The sequence below is a fragment of the Saimiri boliviensis genome, chromosome 14, assembly GCF_048565385.1.
Source record: "Saimiri boliviensis isolate mSaiBol1 chromosome 14, mSaiBol1.pri, whole genome shotgun sequence".
Lineage (NCBI taxonomy): Eukaryota > Metazoa > Chordata > Mammalia > Primates > Cebidae > Saimiri > Saimiri boliviensis.
Genome location: NC_133462.1, coordinates 22,907,648 through 22,927,825, shown reverse-complemented (window position 1 = coordinate 22,927,825; position 20,178 = coordinate 22,907,648). Strand labels below are relative to the sequence as shown.

General features: G+C 44.4%; 1 protein-coding gene across 3 annotated transcripts in view; it reads left to right on the top strand.

Annotated features, from left to right (window-relative positions):
• The first annotated feature begins 10,286 nt into the window (after window positions 1–10,286).
• Window positions 10,287–20,178, top strand: part of DPY19L3 (dpy-19 like C-mannosyltransferase 3) — a 78,187-nt gene continuing 68,295 nt past the window's right edge. Inside the window, exons 1-3 of one of the 3 annotated variants that reach the window (XM_039466738.2) lie at window positions 10,287–10,427; window positions 13,113–13,252; window positions 16,398–16,531. In XM_039466738.2, coding sequence (XP_039322672.1) covers window positions 13,150–13,252; window positions 16,398–16,531 — 237 coding nt within the window. In that variant the 5' untranslated portion in view covers window positions 10,287–10,427; window positions 13,113–13,149. Of the gene's footprint in view, window positions 10,428–10,615; window positions 10,821–11,761; window positions 11,786–13,112; window positions 13,253–16,397; window positions 16,532–20,178 lie in introns of those variants that run through there. The other 2 variants (XM_039466739.2, XM_074386601.1) reach the window with 2 other exon arrangements.

The following is a 20,178-nucleotide window of genomic DNA, read 5'->3' as shown; positions in this document are numbered from 1 at the left end:
TAGCCGAGATTACAGGCATGTGCTACCACGCCAGGCTAATTTTGTATTTTTAGTAGAGACAGGGTTTCTCCATGTTAGTCAGGCTAGTCTCAAACTCCCGACCTCAGGTGATCGGCTGGCTTCAGCCTTCCAAAGTACTCAGATTACAGGCGTGAGCCACTGAGCCCAGCCTACAATGTATTTCTGTTGGACAGTGCTGGCACAGAAGAGAGATTGGCAAACTAGGGCCCTCTCTTCAAAGCCAGCCTGCCACCTGTTTTGGCAAATAAATTTTATTAGCACACAGCCAAGCCCGTGTGTATACGTTTCATGTATGGCTATTTTCAAGGTACAACAGCAGTGCTGAGTAATTGTGACAGAGATTGTATGGCCCACAAAGCCTAATTTACCACCTATTTGATAGAAAACATTTGCTGACTAGACCTCTGAACTAGAACCACGATATAATTTGTGAGAAATACCAGAAAGCAAACAGCTTTTTACAAAGAAAGCTTTTTATAGTAGTGTTTTATAACTAAATTAGTTTGTTTCTTCCTTTGTAATTTTTATAGTCTACCTGTCTACAGATCTTAGCCATATTTTATGCCTTTAACCTATTTCATCTCTGATATTTAAAGCCAAACACAATTTGTTTAAAATAGCAATGCATAATTAAATAATAAATCAAAGTGCAGCTATAAAGTCTCGTTTGTCTCATGACAACTTTATGGTGTCGATGTTGGCCCCCAACGGCTTCACCCTGTCAGTGTTGTGGGACTATAGCACACGGCCTGCAGGTGTAACCATGGTGCAAGGTAACCCCAGGGACTAATCCACTCGGCTGGGGTGACAATTGACTTGAATAATCCCGGATACAAAGAAAAGAGTCTTCAATGCGCCTCTTTATCACGAATAGCATGTGCGACTCCAAAGCCAACTTCAAAGGTAGGGAGGAGGTGGTAGTTGGCTTTGGTCTAGAGCTGTTGATTAAACTGGCAGAGCTAAGAAAAAATTCGTACTCCTCTACATAGATTTCTTCCAAGTCAATCAGCGAAGATGGAAAATGAGAACGTTTTTGGCCCTGTAAATTCATAGAGAAGTTTCTAATTGGTGCCATACGATAGACTGACTTAGGTAGTGTGTTTTGGTGTATATCTCAGAATCCAAATCAGCAGAGCATAAGATGCTGAAACCATTTTCAAAGGCCTAGGTATCTGTGCAGCACAATCCAGTTTGCATGCTGTGTTAGAGGACTATAGACCTCGTTTTTCTAGTGGCACATTAATAACTATACTGTACTTAGTTTTATTTGAACTAAGAAGTGTTTAGAAGATTATGACAGCTTTAGTTTCTTTAATCTCCTGATTTTTTTTCCCAATAATGGGTAATTAGTTTAAATTGTTTGCCTTACCAAAGTAGATTATGTAGGTAAGAAGGTTTTCCTTTGAATTAAAAAGTTTAACGTCAGACATCTAATATACATTATTACTGCCACATAACAGAATCATGTCACATGTTGGTGGCTTTTTGCTCCTTAACCAGATTTACACCAGTTGTGTTACTTAATCCAGATAGAAAAGGTGCCATTCTGTAATAATTTGTAAAAATGCATATAAAACAGATACTTCTAGGTAAATGGGGTGTTTGTCTTAAAATGATTCTACCTATTAGGTAGATGTAGAAAAAACAACTTTAAAAAATTTTTTTTCGCCAGACACAGTGGCTCACACCTGTAATCCCAGCATTTTGGGAGGCTGAGGCGGGCAGATGACTTAGGTCAAGAGTTCGAGACCAGCCTGGCCAACATGGTGAAACCACATCTCTACCAAAAGCACAAAAATTAGCCAGTTGTAATGGCACACACCTGTGGTCCCACCTACACGAGAGGCTTAGCCTGGAGGATCACTTGAACCTGGGAGGCGGAGGTTGCAGTGAGCCAAGATCACACTACTGCACTCCAGCCTGAGTGACAGAGTGAAACTCTGTCTCAATAATAATAATAATTGCACAAATCAGAAAATCATGAATCCTCAGCCATGAGCTCAGACCCAACTATTTCACCTTGCTGATTTATCAGCTTGGTACTTTGCTAAAAGGAAAAACAAAAAATATTTATAATTACCCATGTTATTACCATGGATTGATCAGTAGTAAGTATCATTTTAAAATGAGAAAGTATATTATCTTAAATGTATACACAATGAAAAGCTGGACCTGAACAGACCCTCCGTAAAATAAAACATTCATTTTTCAGGACTTGTATTAGCACCTACTAGTGCTATTTAAAGGCTTATTGCCACTACTGTGCACATCTCCAGTTTTTTTCTACTTGTCATTAATTTTAGTATCCATATTTTAGAAATAGTGTGGCTGTGTTTTACTGAAATAGGCACATCAATCCACATCTTGTTCTTTTTGTTTATATCTGCAGTCCCATTTAAATTCAGTATTTCCAACCACAAACGGTGTTAGAAGATTCTATTTCAGGCTTATGAGAAAAAGTACAGCAGGATATAGTTCAAAGCTTAAGCTGTATTTATTTCTGTTCCTCTAGAGCTAGCATTCCACAAAAAATAGTTATGCTGAAATAAACAGTGGTAGGAAACCAGTGGTTTCAAGGCTATCTGCATTTTCTAAAGCCCTTCTCCACGTGAAGCCTGAGAACACAGTTGGTGCGGCAGTGCCTCCCTGGAAGGATGATATTGGGAGTCCATCACAGTTCCGCCACAGAGGTGAAAAACTCTAACGTGAGGCTCTTCAGCATTTGGGACCACCTGGAGCGACCCTGTGCTCAGCCTGCAAATGCAGACAAAAGCTCCAGTGTACTGTCTGGGTTTTTTTAAATTTTTAAGTTCCGGGGTACATGTGCAGGATGTGCAGCTTTGTTGCATAGGTCAACACGTGCCATGGTGGTTTGCTGCACAGATCAACCCATCACCTAGGTATTAAGCCCAGCATGCATTAGCTATTTATCCTGGTGCTCCCTCTCCCCTCACCCCGCCCAAGACAGGCACACCAGCTGCACTTATACATTGTATTAAGTGTTTCTGAAATTCAAGAAGACATCAGGCTGAGTATGGTGGCTCCCTGTAATCCCAGCACTTTGGGAGGCCAAGGCAGGAGGATTGCTTGAGGCCAAGAGTTCGATACCAGCCTGAGCAACATGGTGAAACTCCATCTCTACAAAAATAAAGATAAAAATTAAAATAGCCAGGTGTAGTCACAGCTTTGGGAGGCTGGGGTGGAAGGATCACTTGAGACTGTATTGAATTGTGATTGCACCACTGCACTCCAGCCTGGGCAACAGAGTGAGATACGATCTCTAAAAATAAATTAAAAATACATTTTTTTAAAAAAGAGACTAAATGAATCTAGGATCACAGAGTTCAAAGCTGGTTGCGAAAATATACCAGTTGTCCTTGAAACATTCACTGTATTTGATGGCTATTTTTTCTCTAAGCATATTGTAATACAAATATAAAATTGTTTTGTTTCAGAAAACAATAGAATACATCAGCTGAGGCCGGGCGCGGTGGCTGAAGCCTGTAATCCCAGCACTTTGGGAGGCCGAGGCGGGTGGATCACGAGGTCAAGAGATCAAGACCATCCTGGTCAACATGGTAAAACCCCGTCTCTACTAAAAATACAAAAAATTAGCTGGGCATGGTGGCGCATGCCTGTAATCCCAGCTACTCAGGAGGCTGAGGCAGGAGAATTGCCTGAACCCAGGAGGTGGAGGTTGCGGTGAGCCGAGATCGCGCCATTGCACTCCAGCCTGGGTAACAAGAGCAAAACTCCGTCTCAAAAAAAAATACATCAGCTGAAGTTACCCCAAAAGAAATAAGAAAAACTTCTGGGTATGCCCTTAAAATTAAGGGGAGGTCCACTTCCCTTTCTTTCTCTGTTCTGCCACCTGTTATGTAAATGTTATGATCACTGACTATGAGAACAAGCACAAGACAGAGCTTCTAAAACTCAACAACAAAACCCAATTCAATCATGGGCAAAGGACTTGAATAGACATTTTGCTAAAGCAGATATACAAACGGCCAACAAGTACATGGAAAGATGCTCAACATCACTAGTCATTAGGAAAATGGAAATCAAAACTGCAATGAGATACTATCAAACAATAAAACAAGCAGAAAATACTAAAGTGTTGGTAAAGATGTGGAGAAATTGGTACCCTTGTGCACCATTGGTGAGAGTGGAAAATGGTGCAATCACTGTGGAAACAGTATGGTGGTTTAATGGGCACAGAGTTTCAATCTTATAAGATGAAGAGTTTTGGAGGTATATGGTGGTGATGGTAGCACAACATTATGAATGTAATACCACTGAACTGTACATTTAAGAATAGTTCAGATCAGTCAGGTGCAGTGGCAATCCCAGCATTTTGGGAGGCCGAAGGGGACAGATCACTGGAGGTCAGGAGTTTGAGACCAGCCTGGCCAACATTGTGAAACCCCATCTCTACTAAAAATACAGAAGTTAGCCAGGCGTGGTAGCGGGTGCCTGTAGTCCTAGCTACTCAGGAGGCTGAGACATGAAAATTGCTGAGGCACGAAATCACTTGAAAATTTATCCAGGAGGTGGAGTCTGCAGTGAGCTGAGATCACGCCACTGTACTCCAGCCTTGGCAACAGATCAAGACCCTGACTCAAGAAAAAAAAAAAAAGTTAAGGTAAATTTTATGTATTTTACCACAAAAGAAAAATTAAAACTCGCACACACAAGTGTGACCCTTTTGTTGAAAGGACTCTGGGTCCCTGGCATTGTGGAACTGGACTCCTTATGTGACAGAAATAAATGTCATTTCAGCCACTGTCTTTTGGGTCAATAATGAACCCTCAGCTCTTATTTTCAGTCTGCCCCTCCTCCATTTACATATAGAGAAATACATTAAAGAGAAAAGTAAACCACCAGGATTCTGCAAGGATCCAACCACCAAAACCTAGTCTACATCAGTGTTTCCACCTTTATTTCATTACCATCCTCCTAAGCCCTTTGAGAGGTTTTTCCCAATTTCCCCATCCATGACACATAAGTACTGTACAGTTTATCTGTCTAGATACTGTAAGTATATGTATGCCTTTTTGTTTTTGTTGCGACAGTCTGTCACCCAGGCTGTAGTGCAGTTGGATGATCTTGGCTCACTGCAACCTCCACCTCCAGGCTTAAGTGACTCATGCTTCAGCCTCCTGAGTAGCTGAGTCTACAGGTGTGTGCCACCACACCTGGATAATTTTTGTATTTTTAGTAGAGACAGGGTTTTGCCATGTTGGCCAGGCTGGACTCTTTTTTTTTTTTTTTTTTTTTTTGAGATGGAGTTTCGCTCTTGTTACCCAGACTGGAGTGCAATGGCGCGATCTCGGCTCACTGCAACCTCCGCCTCCTGGGTTCAGGCAATTCTCCTGCCTCAGCCTCCTGAGTAGCTGGGATTACAGGCACGAGCCACCATGCCCAGCTAATTTTTTGTGTTTTTAGTAGAGACGGGGTTTCACTATGTTGACCGGGATGGTCTTGATCTCTTGACCTCGTGATCCACCCGCCTTGGCCTCCCAAAGTGCTGGGATTACAGGCTTGAGCCACCGCGCCCGGCCTCAGGCTGGACTCTTAACTCCTGACCTCAGGTGATCTGCCCGCCCACATGTACACATGTGGCCTCCCGAAGCGCTGGGATTACAGGCATGAGCAACCACGCCAGGTCTGTGTATCTGTGCTTTATCCATAAAAAGGGTAATTTTTTGAACCCCCAGAGACCAGTTTTTCCCCCCTGGGTGGGGGAGGGTCATATTGCCATAAGGAATTCATCCTTGCATAGAAATGAATTGGTTGAATAAAGATGGTTATAGGGAAAGAAAGCTATTTCAAACCTCATTTCCTGGTATCTTGACTGAACATCCAAAAGGTCATCAGGAGATTGTGAGGAAAAATCTGTAAGAGGAGGCTGGATTTGTTACCACCATCACGTGGAGAATCACTAAAGTACAGAATTGACTCAGTACAGCTGGACTCCATCTAGCTGCTGGGATAGTTTCAGTCTCGGAGCTTTCGGACTGCACTTGCAATCAAATCTGTAGACTTTATGCATAAGGAATCCTTTGGTTTATCTCATCTTTGTCCCATGGGTTGATTCAGGAAAGTTTGTGGGGTGCACTTGATAAGGGTTAGTGAAAATCCAGCCCTGCCCTAGATTAGCCCTAATTTAAGGCATGATAAAATGTCTGAATTCAAGAGTGTTAGAAACACATCCTTTTCTGGCTGAAAGTCCTGCTTACAACAGGAAAACAAAACAAAACAAAACAAAAAATCTCTCAAGCCTGACAACATGCCTTGGCATCTATTAGTAGGAAAAACCTGCTGCTGGGATTTGTGGACACATGTACATGCCTGTTTTGCAGGAAATGACATTACAGCAGTCCAAGGAAACAAACCAGAAGGACCAGCCAAGGACAGATTCTTGGACTAACATCTAAAGAATCATCACATGTGGCGAAAGCTTATGTAATAAAACATCATCATCTGCTTTAATTGAATACCTTACCTATTCATGTCCTCATTCGAAAATACACAACAGTTATTCTAACCATGGAAATGAAAAAAAAGTGTAGGTGGTAACCATGGGAATGAAAAAAGTACAGACAAGTAGAGGTAAGCAGAGAAGCAGGTGTTAAAACGAGGCTAAGCACAGTGACTCACCCCTGTGATCCTAGCACTGTGGGATGCCATGGTGGGAGGCTCACGTGAGGCCAGGAGTTTGAGACCAACCTGGGCAACCTAGCGAAACCCCACCTCTATTCAAAATCGACCAGGCAAGGCGGCTCATGGCTATAATCCCAGCACTTTGGAGGCCAAGTTGGGTGTATCACCCGTGGTCAGGAGTTTGAGAGCAGTCTGGCCCACTCTCTATTAAAAATACAAAAAAAATTAGCCAGGCGTGGTGGTCCATGCCTGTCATCCCAGCTACTTGGGAGGCCAAGGCAGGAGAATCACTTGAACCCGGGAGGTGGAGGTTGCAGTGAGCCAAGATCACACCATTGCACTCCAGCCTGGGTGAGAAGAGTGAAACTCTTCTCAAAAAAATAATAACAATAATAATAAATTTTTAAAAGAAAATGAAACAAAAACTCAGTAAGTACTTTGCTAACTTTAACTACATTTTAGAGTATCCTTGGATTTGTGCACCTATGCTAGTCTGCCTAAAAATTTCACTATTTTAAAGCACTACAAATCTAGTCAATATAAAGTTAAACAAAGAGAAGAAATACAGACAATATTTCATAATGCTTTTTCTGAATGTTCTTGGACCAAACGGAAGGTCAGGCTGCTGCTTCTCACAGCCCAATAGCAAGATGCGGATGAACTGGGAAAGGAAGGAGTTTATTTCTGTAACTGGTTACAGGGAGAAGGCCTAGAAATTACCCCTAGACCAACTCAAAATCATAAAGTTTGCCAGGGCTTATATACCTTCTATGCAATATGTGTGTAAGTGTGCATTCATCTAAAGATATAAGTGATTGACTTCTCATCTATAACTAAGATCTGAGTCCTGAGAACCTTCCTCTGGAGCCTCAGTAAATTTACTTACTCTAAATGGGTCCAGGTGCTGGGGTGATTCTCCTTATCTCGTTTCCTGCTAAATCACGGAGGTTTGGAGAGTTCCTTCAGGCCCCAATAAACTCGTTTGTGGAGGCCTGGGGAGTTTCTTCAGACCCCCAGTGAAACTTGTTTAATCCTAGACGGGTCCTGTTGAGAATTCCTCGTCATCTTGTCATGCTTCAAGGCCCAGGAAAGGGCTGGGCAAAACTCCTGGTGGGCTTTTGTTTCATTCCAGCCTTTGTATAGGGCACTGGCTCTATTACCTTTTAATATTTAACTTAACCACTCAGTCAGTGCTGAAATGGTCCTTATGGAGGCCTGTGTTAGTGAGACCTGGCCTGCCACTTGAAGACTCACAGAGAAGCAGCCATCTATTGACAAACATTTTAAAGGAGAGAAAGAGGAATCCAGGGTGATGTCAGTGGCTGTGGGACACTGGAATGATGCAACCATCGAGGAAGCTCATCCCTGGTGCTTGGCCTGGGTTCCCTAAGAACCACGTGTGCCATGCCAATCTCAGAGGACTGCCATAGACATGCCCACCTCTGTGGTCTCTGACATGTCATATAGAGTGCGTAAAACAATCCAATGGGATGTATACAGAAAACACTAGGATTTCCTGTGTAGTCTCTTTGTTTAAAAATACGTTTATACGGGCTGGGTGTGGTGGCTCATGCCTGTAATCCCAATACTTCAGGATGCCAAGGCTGGGGATCACTTGAGCCCAAAAGTTGAAGACCAGCCTGGGCAACATGGCAAGACCTTGCCTCATTTTTTAAAAAAAAATGTTCATATGTATACAGAAAGAGAAGACAAAATTTTTTTCTGATTAAAGTTTGGAGGCTGGGCGCAATGGCTCATGCCTGTAATCCCAGCACTTTGGGGAGACAAAGGCAGGCAGATCACTTGAGGCTTAGAGCTTGAGACTAGCCAGGCCAACATGGTGAAGCCCCATCTCACCTTGAAGTACAAAAATTAGCCAGGCATGGTGGCGCACGCCTGTAATCCCAGCTACTCAGGAGACTGAGGCATAAGAATCACTTGAACCCAGGAGGTCAAGGCTACAGTGCGCTGAGATGGTGCCACTGCACTCAGCCTGGGCAACAGAGTGAAACACTGTCTTTAAAAAAAGAAGTTTGAATCCCAGCACTTTGGGAGGCCGAGGCGGGTGGATCACGAGGTCGAGAGATCGAGACCATCCTGGTCAACATGGTGAAACCCCGTCTCTACTAAAAATACAAAAACTTAGCTGGGCATGGTGGTACGTGCCTGTAATCCCAGCTACTCAGGAGGCTGAGGCAGGAGAATTGCCTGAACCCACGAGGCGGAGGCTGCAGTGAGCCGAGATCGTGCCATTGCACTCCAGCCTGGGTAACAAGAGCGAAACTCCGTCTCAAAAAAAAAAAAGTTTGGACCATTGCTTTGACTTCTACCAAGACACTTGAAAAGTCAACCAAATTGGATGAAAGCACCGTTGGAAAAAAATTTATGTAGTGTACCAAACTGTCCCATACATGGTTCTGTAAGGGAATACTCAGCATTGTAATACCTCATTTCTCCCAAACATTTCTAAACATTTTATATAGTTCTAGTAAAAATTTCCATGGATTATCTTTTGGAACTTGATAAATGGTTATAAAGTTTATCTGAGCAAAGAAATACGCAAGAATTGCTAAAATATGTGGCTAAAAGAAGTGTAATGAAGGGTCAGTTGCCCTCTCAACATCAAAGCATTCTACAAAATAATTAAAAACATGTAGAATTGTTTCAAGACTAATTCCTTTTAAAAATCATTACGTTTGTAAGTGTGATAAGACAAAAATGCGGTCGAGGCTGCAGCACTCCAGCCTGGGCGACAGAGAGCCTCATCTCTAAAAATTAATTTTTGAAAAGGTTCTATCTAGTGCTTTTCGTAGTGTGACTAGGAAAGGAACCTAGAGACAAAGCACAGTCAGTACCTGCTCTCAAAAGACGGCTGCCAATCTAGTTTGGAGACAGAAAATATACCCGACTGAGAACACAGAGGAGCCTATTTTCGGGAGAAGGGCAAAACCCTCTCTGCGGGACGCTGGCGGGCAGTCGCTAAAGGACTTTAAGCCCCGGTCAGTGGCTTAAAGTCGGGCGCTGGGGCTTTGCCAAGGCCCGGAGGTGGAGGGCCAGGCCCAAGTGGCCGGACTGCTTCCGTCCCTCAGATCGTCCCTACAGATCCCTGCGCATCCGCCACAGAGCAGGGGACGCAGGAAGGAGGAAGGAGGAGTTCTGCAAACCAGGCCCTCAGAGGCTCCCAAGCCCGTACCGATCTCAAGCCCCGGGGAGGCATCGCGGAGCCACTGCTCTGAGCCTTACGGCTCCAGGCGATCCCTCCTCGGAGCCGCCAAACTCTCCTCTCCCGAGCCGCATCTCCAGCTCTGGCTTGGGGGCGGTGACCGGCGCCTGCGTGCACAAAGACAAGATGTGCACTCCGCTCCCTACGACCGCTGCTCTGCCGATCAGCTCTCCGGAACACATGGGACACAAGTCGGGCCAGGCAAGCGGAAGTGCACCGCTTCCTTCCGGCCAGCGCCGCACGAGACGGGGCGGAGCGCCGCGAGAGGAGGCGGGGCCTGGCATTGACGAACAGCTCCCGGAGCCTATGGGCGCGGCCATAGCGGCCCGGCCTCCCCGGCGCGCCCCCTCCCCGGGACTGTCGACGCCCCCCAGTCCCTCATTTCCACAAAGCTCCGCGGCTGCCCTGCCCTCCCAGTCCCTGCGGCGCCCTGCTGTCCGTGGCGCGGTCCCGCCCCCGCCTTGCCCGGCCGGCCTCCTTCCCCTCCCGGAGCAGCGCGTGAGGACGGCTGAGGCCGCAGGTCTGTGGCGGCGCGCGGGGACGCTCGGGCGAGGGTCCCCCGGGAGGGCGGGCGGGCGCCGGCGAAACCCACAGCGACTGCCCCGAGCCCTTCCGGCCGCCCCGCCCCGCCGCGTGGCGCAGTCGGGGGGCGCGGCCGCGGCGTCGGGGCGTCGGGAGGGGCGGAGCGCGCGAGTGTCCGCCGGGACGCGGGCCGGGCTGGGCTCGGGAGGGAGCAAGTTTGCAGGGCAGCTTCTGCCCTTCGGCCGCGCGGCGAGGCAGGGCCTGGGCTGCGACCCCCACGGCCGCTCGCGGTCCTGGGAGAGCTGGGGCGCGTGCCTGAACTTCCCGGCTGCCCCTGTCCTGGGAGGTCTGTCTGATGGGGACGCCAGGTGTGCAGGGGCGTGGCGCGCAGGTAAGGGAACCCGGTGCCTGCCTCGCCCAGGGGATGCGGTCTAAAGCGGTAGACTCATTTTTTAGAGCCGGGGTCTTTCTCTCGCGCGCAGGCTGGAGTGCAGTGGCGCGATCACGGCTCACTGCAGCCGCGAACTCCCGGGCTCACGCGATTCTCCCGGAGTAGCTGGGACCACAGGCATGCACCACCGCACCCGGCTAATTTTTTTTTTTTTTTTTTTTTTTTTTTTCCAGAGATAGGGTCTCACTCTGTTGCTCAGGTGGTCCCAAACTCTCGGCCCGAAGCGATCCTCCTCCCTCAACCTCCCAAAGTGCTGGGATTACAGGCATGAGCTGTCTTTCCCCGCCGGCACTAGTCTTCCTTATTAATGAAGAATCGCGTCTGGTTTTTTTTTTGTTTGTTTGTTTGTTTTTTCAAATTTAATTTTCTCCCTCTGTCTCCTAGTCTGGAGTGCAGTGGATCTCGGCTCACTGCAACCTCTGCCTCCTGGGTTCAAGCAGTTCTCTGCCTGAGCCTCCCAAGTAACTGGGATTACAGGCACCTGCCACCACGCCTGGATAATTTTTGTATTTTTTAATAGAGATGGGGTTTCACTATCTTGGCCGGGTTGATCTTGAACTTCTGACTTCATCACTAGCCTTGGCCTCCCAAAGTGCTGGGATTACAGATGTGGGCCACCACACCCGGCCACTGTTTTCAGTCATTTGCGAATTTGCGACGGTACTCCTTTTTTTTTTTCTTTTTTTTTTTTTGAGACAGAGTCTTACTTTGTCGGCAATGGCACTCCTTTTGATCTGATGAAGGAACTTTTGTTTCATAGTTCATGGGACTATTGCAGTGCCCAGCACATAACTGGCACTTAAATATGTATTGGCTTTCTGCTTTAACATACTGGAATATATGAATTGTTTCACAAAATCCTCCCACTCAGGGAGGGCAGGACTCTAGGATGAGGTCACTTGGGGGTAAGCCCATCTGTGGCTATAGGACTTTGCTAAACACTCCTCTTCTCCCTCTGTTCCAGATTCTCTGCTTCCAGTGCTTGAAAGCACAGTACTTAAATCTGACTTCCTTTTTTTTTTTTTTTGTATGAATGAGTACATGAATTGTATAATGTTAGTTGGTTTGTTCTGTAGAGCAAGTTACTTACCCTTAGGAATTAATAAACTGTGGAAACAATCATGTCAGGCTACTAGTCATATTTGAGAAATCATTAGAGAGGCTGTTCATTATTCAGAGGAGTGAAGCAAGATGTTCTGGAGGACTGGAACCCGCTTACTCACTGCCATCACTCCCCCGCCTCCCACCTGCTGCTGCCAAACCAGGCTCCTGCTCCCCGCGGTTACTCCCACCAAAGCTCCCTGGGATAGCAGCTGCCCTGATTGGCACACCCCCGCAGTCATCACCACTGAGGCATGTTCCTGAAGCTGCCAGTGTGAATTGTTTTATAGAACACTGGTGTTAAAATTCAGGTACCTGAGACGAAACAATATTTTAGTTCTTCAAAATCCGGTTGTCAACACATTTACTATGGAGTATCTCCCACGTGGCCAGTTCTGTGGGAGATACAGAAGACCTACTACCGCCTATGGAAGTAGAAAATAATATACAACTATGTAATTATGTGACGCATTGCATGGTAATTGCTGCGGCTCAGGGAGAAGATCAGCAGGAACTGGAATGTCTCAAGATGTTCTGGAAGGAGAGCAGTGGCTCGTGTGTGTTGTTCACCTGTATTCCTGACTCCTGGCAGGGCCTGCTGTAAAGCACACACTTCATGAATAAATATGATTGAGTTAAATAAATATTTGAATTGTGTCTTGAGTGTAGTTTTGAAGACCAGCAACAATTTGGATGGCAAGATTGAGAGAAGGCTGGGCACAATGGCTCATGCATGTAATCCTAGCACTTTGGGAGGCCAAGGTGGGAGGATCGTGTGAGGCCAGGAGTTTGAGACCAGCCTGATCAAGATAGGGAGACCCCATTGTTACAAAAAATAATTAGCCAATAATTACTAGCACATGCCTGTAGTCCAGATACTCAGGAGGCTGAGGTGGGAGGATCACCTGAGCCTGAGGAAACAGAGGCTGCAGTGAGCCATGATGGTGCCACTGCACTCCAGCATGGGTGACAGTAAGACCCTGTCTTATGAGGAAGGAAAAAAAAAAAAGATGGGAGGGCATGGTAGTCAAGGAAAATGGCACAAGTAAAGGCATTTCAGCATAGATTAGCACATGGTCTGTTGGGGAGAAGGCACTGACGTTGACAGCCTATTTATTTCGATGTTTGTAGGAGTGATTGGGAGAACAATGCATGTAAGTCTGACATCATGATGTCCATCCGGCAAAGAAGAGAAATAAAAGCCACAGAAGTTTCTGAGGACTTTCCAGCCCAAGAAGAAAATGTGAAGTTGGAAAATAAATTGCCATCTGGTAGGTGATTTAAACTAAAGTAGCATTTTGGGTTGCTTTTATTTCTGCATATTAAAATGTCATTCACCAATAGGGTAAAAATTTGGTGGGACCTAACAATGGAAACGGGTTCTAGTTCCCTGATGTTCTAATTGCAATTTGATTAGATTGATTTTACAGTTACGATTTGACAAAAGATGAAAGAGCTTTGATTAGAAGCCTTCGTCAGCTGTCTGTTCATTAACTTATGGTTCTGCCAGTCTCATCCTCTGACTCTTTCGAGTAATGGTCCCCAACCCATACCCCAGATTTTAGTATATCTCGAATTTTTCTGATCGTGTATACTATTCACACACCAGGCAGCCTTACCTTGGATGAGTTTCTCATTTCATTAAAGTAGTGAGAGGTGGATCAATATTTTTTTTTTATTTCTTTATAATTTAGTCAAATTCCTGAAGTTCTGTCTTTTGCTTTTTTTTTTTTTTTTTTTTTTTTTTGGTGGGAAAAGTAATCAGAACTTGATCAGCTGTTTGTATAATGGTAAAGATTTGCTAAGTGATGCATCAAATAGCATTAATCACTGACTTCTTGCTTTCTGAATAGCTTTTGTAACTAAAGGATGGTCAGGATTTTAAAGTTAACATGAAAATCTTCATACCCATCAACCATTCTGGATATCTGACAGAATTTACGTTATTTACAGCCATGTTAATTCTTACCAGTCAGGCTAGTAAAGCAATTCAGGGAAACAGTTTACAAAAGTAATCTGTAATGGGAGGTCATGCCACCTGGCTCAGTCATTTGAGAGTAGTGAATGCATTTGGGATAACAGTACTTTCTGAACACCTTATACAATGCAAAGAAAGAAAAATATACTCCCATCCTGAAACTACCACCAATGGCACTGTCTTGCTGTCTAAATGTCATATTCTGCACATATATACTCACAAGCATTTGTATACAGTTTTGCAAAATTGGGATCTATGTGCTGTTTTGTAACTTGCTATTTTTCTCTTATTATGTTACGAACATGTCATAAGCCAGTTGATGTATTTTTGAAATATCATCAATGTAAAGTATTTTTATAGCTGCCACTGTAGAAGTAAAAGGTTTTCTTACCATTTACTAATACAGACAGAGTCGTGATAAATTTCCTTGTGACCATATGTTTGTTTAAAACTTTATTTCCTGGGGCATGTCTTAGTCTATTTGTGTTGCTATAAAGGAATACTTGAGGCTGGGAGGTTTATAAAGAAAAGAGGTTTATTTGCCTCAGGGTTCTGCAGACTGTACAAGAAGCATGGTGCCAGTATCTGCCTCTGGTGAGACCTCAGGAAGCTTCCAATCATGGCAGAAGGGTTAGAGGAGCCAGTGTTTAGAGATCACATGACCAGAATAGAAGAAATTTCCAGGGAACATGGGGTGTCAGGCTCTTTTCTACCAACCAGCTCTCCTGAGAACTCAGGATGAGAACTCAGTATGCTAGAACCTTGCCAAGCCATTTATAAGGGATCTGGTTCCATCACCACACCACCTCCCATTAGGCCCCACCTCCAACATTGGGGATCACATTTCTTCATGAGATTTGGAGGGAGCAAATAGCCAAACCATGTCAGGGTACGTGCCTAGATTTGGAATTACTGGCCGAATGGGATGCTCCTTTTGGTGGCTTTTACTCACGGCTGCCATATTGCGTTCCAGAGAGGCACCAATTTATTCTTCCAGCAGCAGTGCTTGAAGATGTCTATTTTTTACCAAAACAGAGTATTAGCATTTTGAAAGCTGTCAAATTGGCTAAGATTTTTAAAAGTATAACTCACAGTTTTGATTTGCATTTCTTTAACATTAATGAATTTGAACATCTTCAGTCTGTTATTGTTATTGGCCACTTTTTTCTATTGTACATTGCCTGTTCATGTCCTTAATTTTTTTCCTACTGCAATACTCATCTTTTTAAATTGTCCTGAAAGTATTCATCTTATATTAAGAGTATTTAAGCTTTTTATATGTGCTGTCTCTCTTTTTCCTAGTTTATATGTCCTTTAACTTGAGTTACGATAGATTATTTATTCTGTGGATATTTTCCCCCCAGAGCATTCCTGCAAAACCTGTGGGTTTAAAAAAGTTTTAGGTAATCGGCCAGGCACAGTGGCTCATGCCTATATTCCTACTTTGGTAGGCTGAGGAACGTGAATCACTTGAGGTCAGGAGTTCAAGACCAGCCTAGTCAACATGGTGAAACACTGTATCTACTAAAAATACAAAAATTAACCAGGCATGGTGGCGCATGTCTGTAGTCCCAGCTACTCAGGACATTGAGGTGGGAGAATCACTGGAACCCAGGAGGCAGCGGTTGCAGTGAGCCAAGATTGCACCACTGCATTCCGTCTTGGGCATCAGAGCAAGATCCTGTCTCAAAAAAGAATTTTTTTTAGGTAACAAAGTTTTTAAAATAGCTTTTAAAGAATAAACCACCGCCGGGCGCGGTGGCTCAAGCCTGTAATCCCAGCACTTTGGGAGGCCGAGGTGGGTGGATCACGAGGTCAAGAGATCAAGACCATCCTTGGTCAACATGGTGAAACCCCGTCTCTACTAAAAATACAAAAAATTAGCTGGGCATGGGTGGCGTGTGCCTGTAATCCCAGCTACTCAGGAGGCTGAGGCAGGAGAATTGCCTGAACCCAGGAGGTGGAGGTTGCGGTGAGCCGAGATCGTGCCATTGCACTCCAGCCTGGGTAATGAGCGAAACTCTGTCTCAAAAAAAAAAAAAAAGAATAAACCACCTAGATCACCTAAAAAAGACTAATTACATCCTAGACACATAACACATTTAGTCGTCCATTTAACAAACTTCCTAAGTTATGGTTGTTAAACTGTGCCAGACACAGGCCCCCAGTATTAAAGATGAATAAGAAAATGTACTTTCCTTCAGGAAGCTCACATTGTAGTTGGCAGAACAAACACATGAACAATTAGATGTGGGGTCAAACTTTTAAGAGAATGAAAACAGATCTGTGGAATCAGAAAGGAGCCTCCACTGGAGATAGGAAAAGCTTTCCTAGTGACAGGTAGCTGGGCTTAGCTGACTTGATAATTTGAAGTAGAACTATTATATTCTAATTTTTTTTACCAACTTTGTTTTTTATCTGTTCCATTTTTCCAAAAGGTTGTACCACTAGAAGATTATGGAAGATTCTGTCATTGACGATTGGTGGAACTATTGCCCTTTGCATTGGACTTCTTACATCTGTCTACCTTGCCACGTTACATGAAAATGATTTATGGTTTTCTAATATTAAGGTATGGAGTTTCCGTGGTCATTGTGTGATTCACTCTTTGGGGTCTCTGGTAGCCATGTGGATGAATGGCCAAGGCAACACTCTTTTGTCATAAAGAATCTAATCTCTTGAAAGGTTTGACTCTTTGTGTTTATTTATTTATTTTTTTTTTTAATTTTTTTTTTTGAGGCGGAGTTTTGCTCTTGTTACCCAGGCTGGAGTGCAATGGTGCGATCTCGGCTCACCGCAACCTCCGCCTCCTGGGTTCAGGCAATTCTCCTGCCTCAGCCTCCTGAGTAGCTGGGATTACAGGCATGTGCCACCATGCCCAGCTAATTTTTTGTATTTTTAGTAGAGATGGGGTTTCACCATGTTGACCAGGATGGTCTCGATCTCTTGACCTCATGATCCACCCGCCTCGGCCTCCCAAAGTGCTGGAATTACAGGCTTGAGCCACCGCGCCCGGCCGACTCTTTGTGTTTATTATAATTTTTAAATAACATATCAGGACCTTTTTTTTGTTTTTGAGATGGAGTCTCCCTCTGTCACCCAGGCTGCAGTGCAGTGGTGCGATCTCAGCTCACTGTAACCTCTGCCTCCTGGGTTTAGGCGATTCTTCTGCCTCAGCCTCCCAAGTAGCTAGGACGACAGATGCGTGCCACCATGCCTGGCTAATTTTTGTATTTTTAGTAGAGATGGGGTTTCACCATATTGGCCAGGCTGGTTTTATACTCCTGACCTTGTGATCCACCCACCTCGGCCTCCCAAAGTGTTGGGATTACAGGCAGGAGCCACCGTGCCCAGCCAGAATCTTTTTTTTTTTTCTGAGACGGAGTTTTGCTCTTGTTACCCAGGCTGGAGTGCAATGGCGCGATCTCGGCTCACCGCAACCTCCGCCTCCTGGGTTCAAGCAATTCTCCTGCCTCAGCCTCCCGAGTAGCTGGGACTACAGGCACACACCACCATGCTCAGCTAATTTTTGTATTTTTAGTAGAGACGGGGTTTCACCTTGTTGACCAGGATGGTCTCCATCTCTTGACCTGGTGATCCACCCACGTTGGCCTCCCAACATGCTGGGATTATAGGCGTGAGCCACCGTGCCCGGCCAGAATCTTTAATGTTAATTTTTTGGGAGAGGGTCTTGCTCTGTCACTCAAGCAAGTATCCTGCCTAAGCCTCCTGTGCCGCTGGGACCACAGGAATGCACCACCATGCCCAGCCAATTTTTTAATTTTCTTTTTTGTAGTGACAGGGTCTCACTTTGTTGCCTAGGCTGGTCTCGGACTCCTGGGCTCAAGCAATCCTACTGCCACAGAGCCCCAAAATATGAGTATTACAGGTGTGAGCCACATCACTCAGCCCAGAATTTTTATAATCACGTGAGTTTTTTCTTTTTCATTAACATATTTCATTTATTTAGCAGTTACTCTAAAATTAGTATTTTCCAGGTTATAGATTGTGAAGTTAGTGCAGTAGGTCATGAGTAACATTTTTCTTAATGAAATCAAAAAGAAGATAATATCACATCAAGTAGGGTTGAAGATTGTTTTGTGAAACTTTTAATTATATGTATGTATTTACAAACTGGGTCACAGTATATAAGGTACTTCCTTTTCTTTTTTTTCCTGATGGCTAAAACACGAAAAATAATGAAAGGAAATAAAAAAGCCAGTGCTTTAAATCATGGGAGCTGAATGTGGCTCCACAGAGGGTCCTTAGCATGTTCATGTTTGTCGAATACTCTAGTGCAAGTGGTTTTGGGGGGCGTAGGGCAGTGAGGAAGCCATGATGTTTCTCGGGAAAGGAGCTGTAATTTTAATCAGATTTTCAAGGGTCACCCCGGTGTGGTGGCTCACGCCTGTAATCCCATTACTTTGGGAGGCTGAGGCAGGCAGATTACTTGAAGTCAGGAGTATGAAACCAGCCTGGCCAACATGGTGAAACCCCGTCTCTACTAAAAATACAAAAATTAGCCAGGCATGTTGACACGCACCTGTAATGCTGGCTACTCAGGAGGCTGAGGCACAAGAATCACTTGAACTCAGGAGGCAGAGGTTGCAGTGAGCCGAGATCACACCACTGCACTCCAGCCTGGGCAACAGAGCAAGACTTCTCCAAAAAAAAACGCAGGGGTGGGGAATCTGTGACTCTTGAAATGCGTTTCCTTGTTGTCTTTGTCTTTCTCTCTTTCAACATTTCTAGAACTCCTCTTGGCATTGTTTTCAGAACTCCTATATAACTTACACATGGAAATCTGCATATCCAAATATACCTTATTTTTATCTAGTATGTCATGATCTTTAACCTAAACTGTGGTGTCTAATGACTACTTGCTTGTAAAGGTAAACAAACACCTTCAAAGCCAAAGATGTATCATCTGTAAGAATGTTCAAAAGAATCGATTGGTGTAGGATCTAAAGATATTTTCCAAAGGAAGTTTTCCAAAACATTTTGAGCTTTGGTCCTCTTATTTGAATGAGTCTCCAAAGGAGATTACTTTGATGACAAATCTAATTTATAAGAATAACTTCTAGTGTGTTTATTTTTAAAACTTGCCATGTTACTTTATGAGTACAGCATATATCTATATTTTTGTATCTATATATTTTTATACAAATTATCATAGTACCAAAGAAGAATAATTCTTATCCCTTTTTTTTTTTTTTTTTTTAAAGACGGGGTTTCACCATGTTGGCCAGGAAGGTCTCGATCTCTTGACCTTGTGATCCACCCGCCTCAGCCTCCCAAAGTGCTGGGATTACAGGCGTGAGCCACTGCACCCAGCATAATTCTTATCCTTTAGTGACAGTAGTTAGTTCCTGTTATCAGAAAAGGTTTACTCATTTATATATCTTTTTTGGGAGGTGAGAAGGGGGGTGGACAGGGTCCTTCTCTGTCACCCAGGCTGGAATCCAGTGACACAATCAAAGCTCACTGCAGCCCTGACCTCCTGGGCTGAAGCATTCCTTTCACTTTAGCCTCCCAAGTAGCTGGGACCACAGGTTCATGTCACTGTGCCCAGCTAGTTTTTCAATTTTTTTATAGAGATAGAGTCTCATTATGTTGCCCAGGCTGTTCTCAAACTCCTGGACTCAAGCAGTCCTCCTGTGTTGGCCTCCCGAAGTGTTGGGATTGCAAGTATGAGCCACTATGCCCTGCCTATCTCTTTAAAATGGAGTGCTGGCCAGGCATGGTGGATCACTTGAGGTCAGGAGTTTGAGACTAGTCTGACCAAAATAGTGAAACCCCATCTCCACTAAAAATACAAAAAAAAATTAGCTGGGTATGGTGCACATGCCTGTATTTCCAGCTACTGAGGAGGCTGAGGTAGGAGAATTGCTTGAATCCAGAAGGCAGAGGTTGCAGTGAGCCAAGATCAGGCCACTGCACTTCAGCCTGGGTGACAGAGCGAGACTCCATCTCAAAAAAAAAAAAAAAAAAAAAAAGAGTGCTTATAAAGTGATTCCCTAGAATTCAACCATGTAGTGCTTATATATTAACATAGGTGTTTTGAAAAAAGGCTGAACTATCCCTGTGTTAGCAGATAGCCCAAATTAAATGCTAGCCACAGCACAGCAAGGAGACATGTTGAAAGAGATACATAACTTAATTATAAACTATTAAGCATAGCTCTTTAATTTAAAACTTGTCACTAACCTTGCTAGTTTC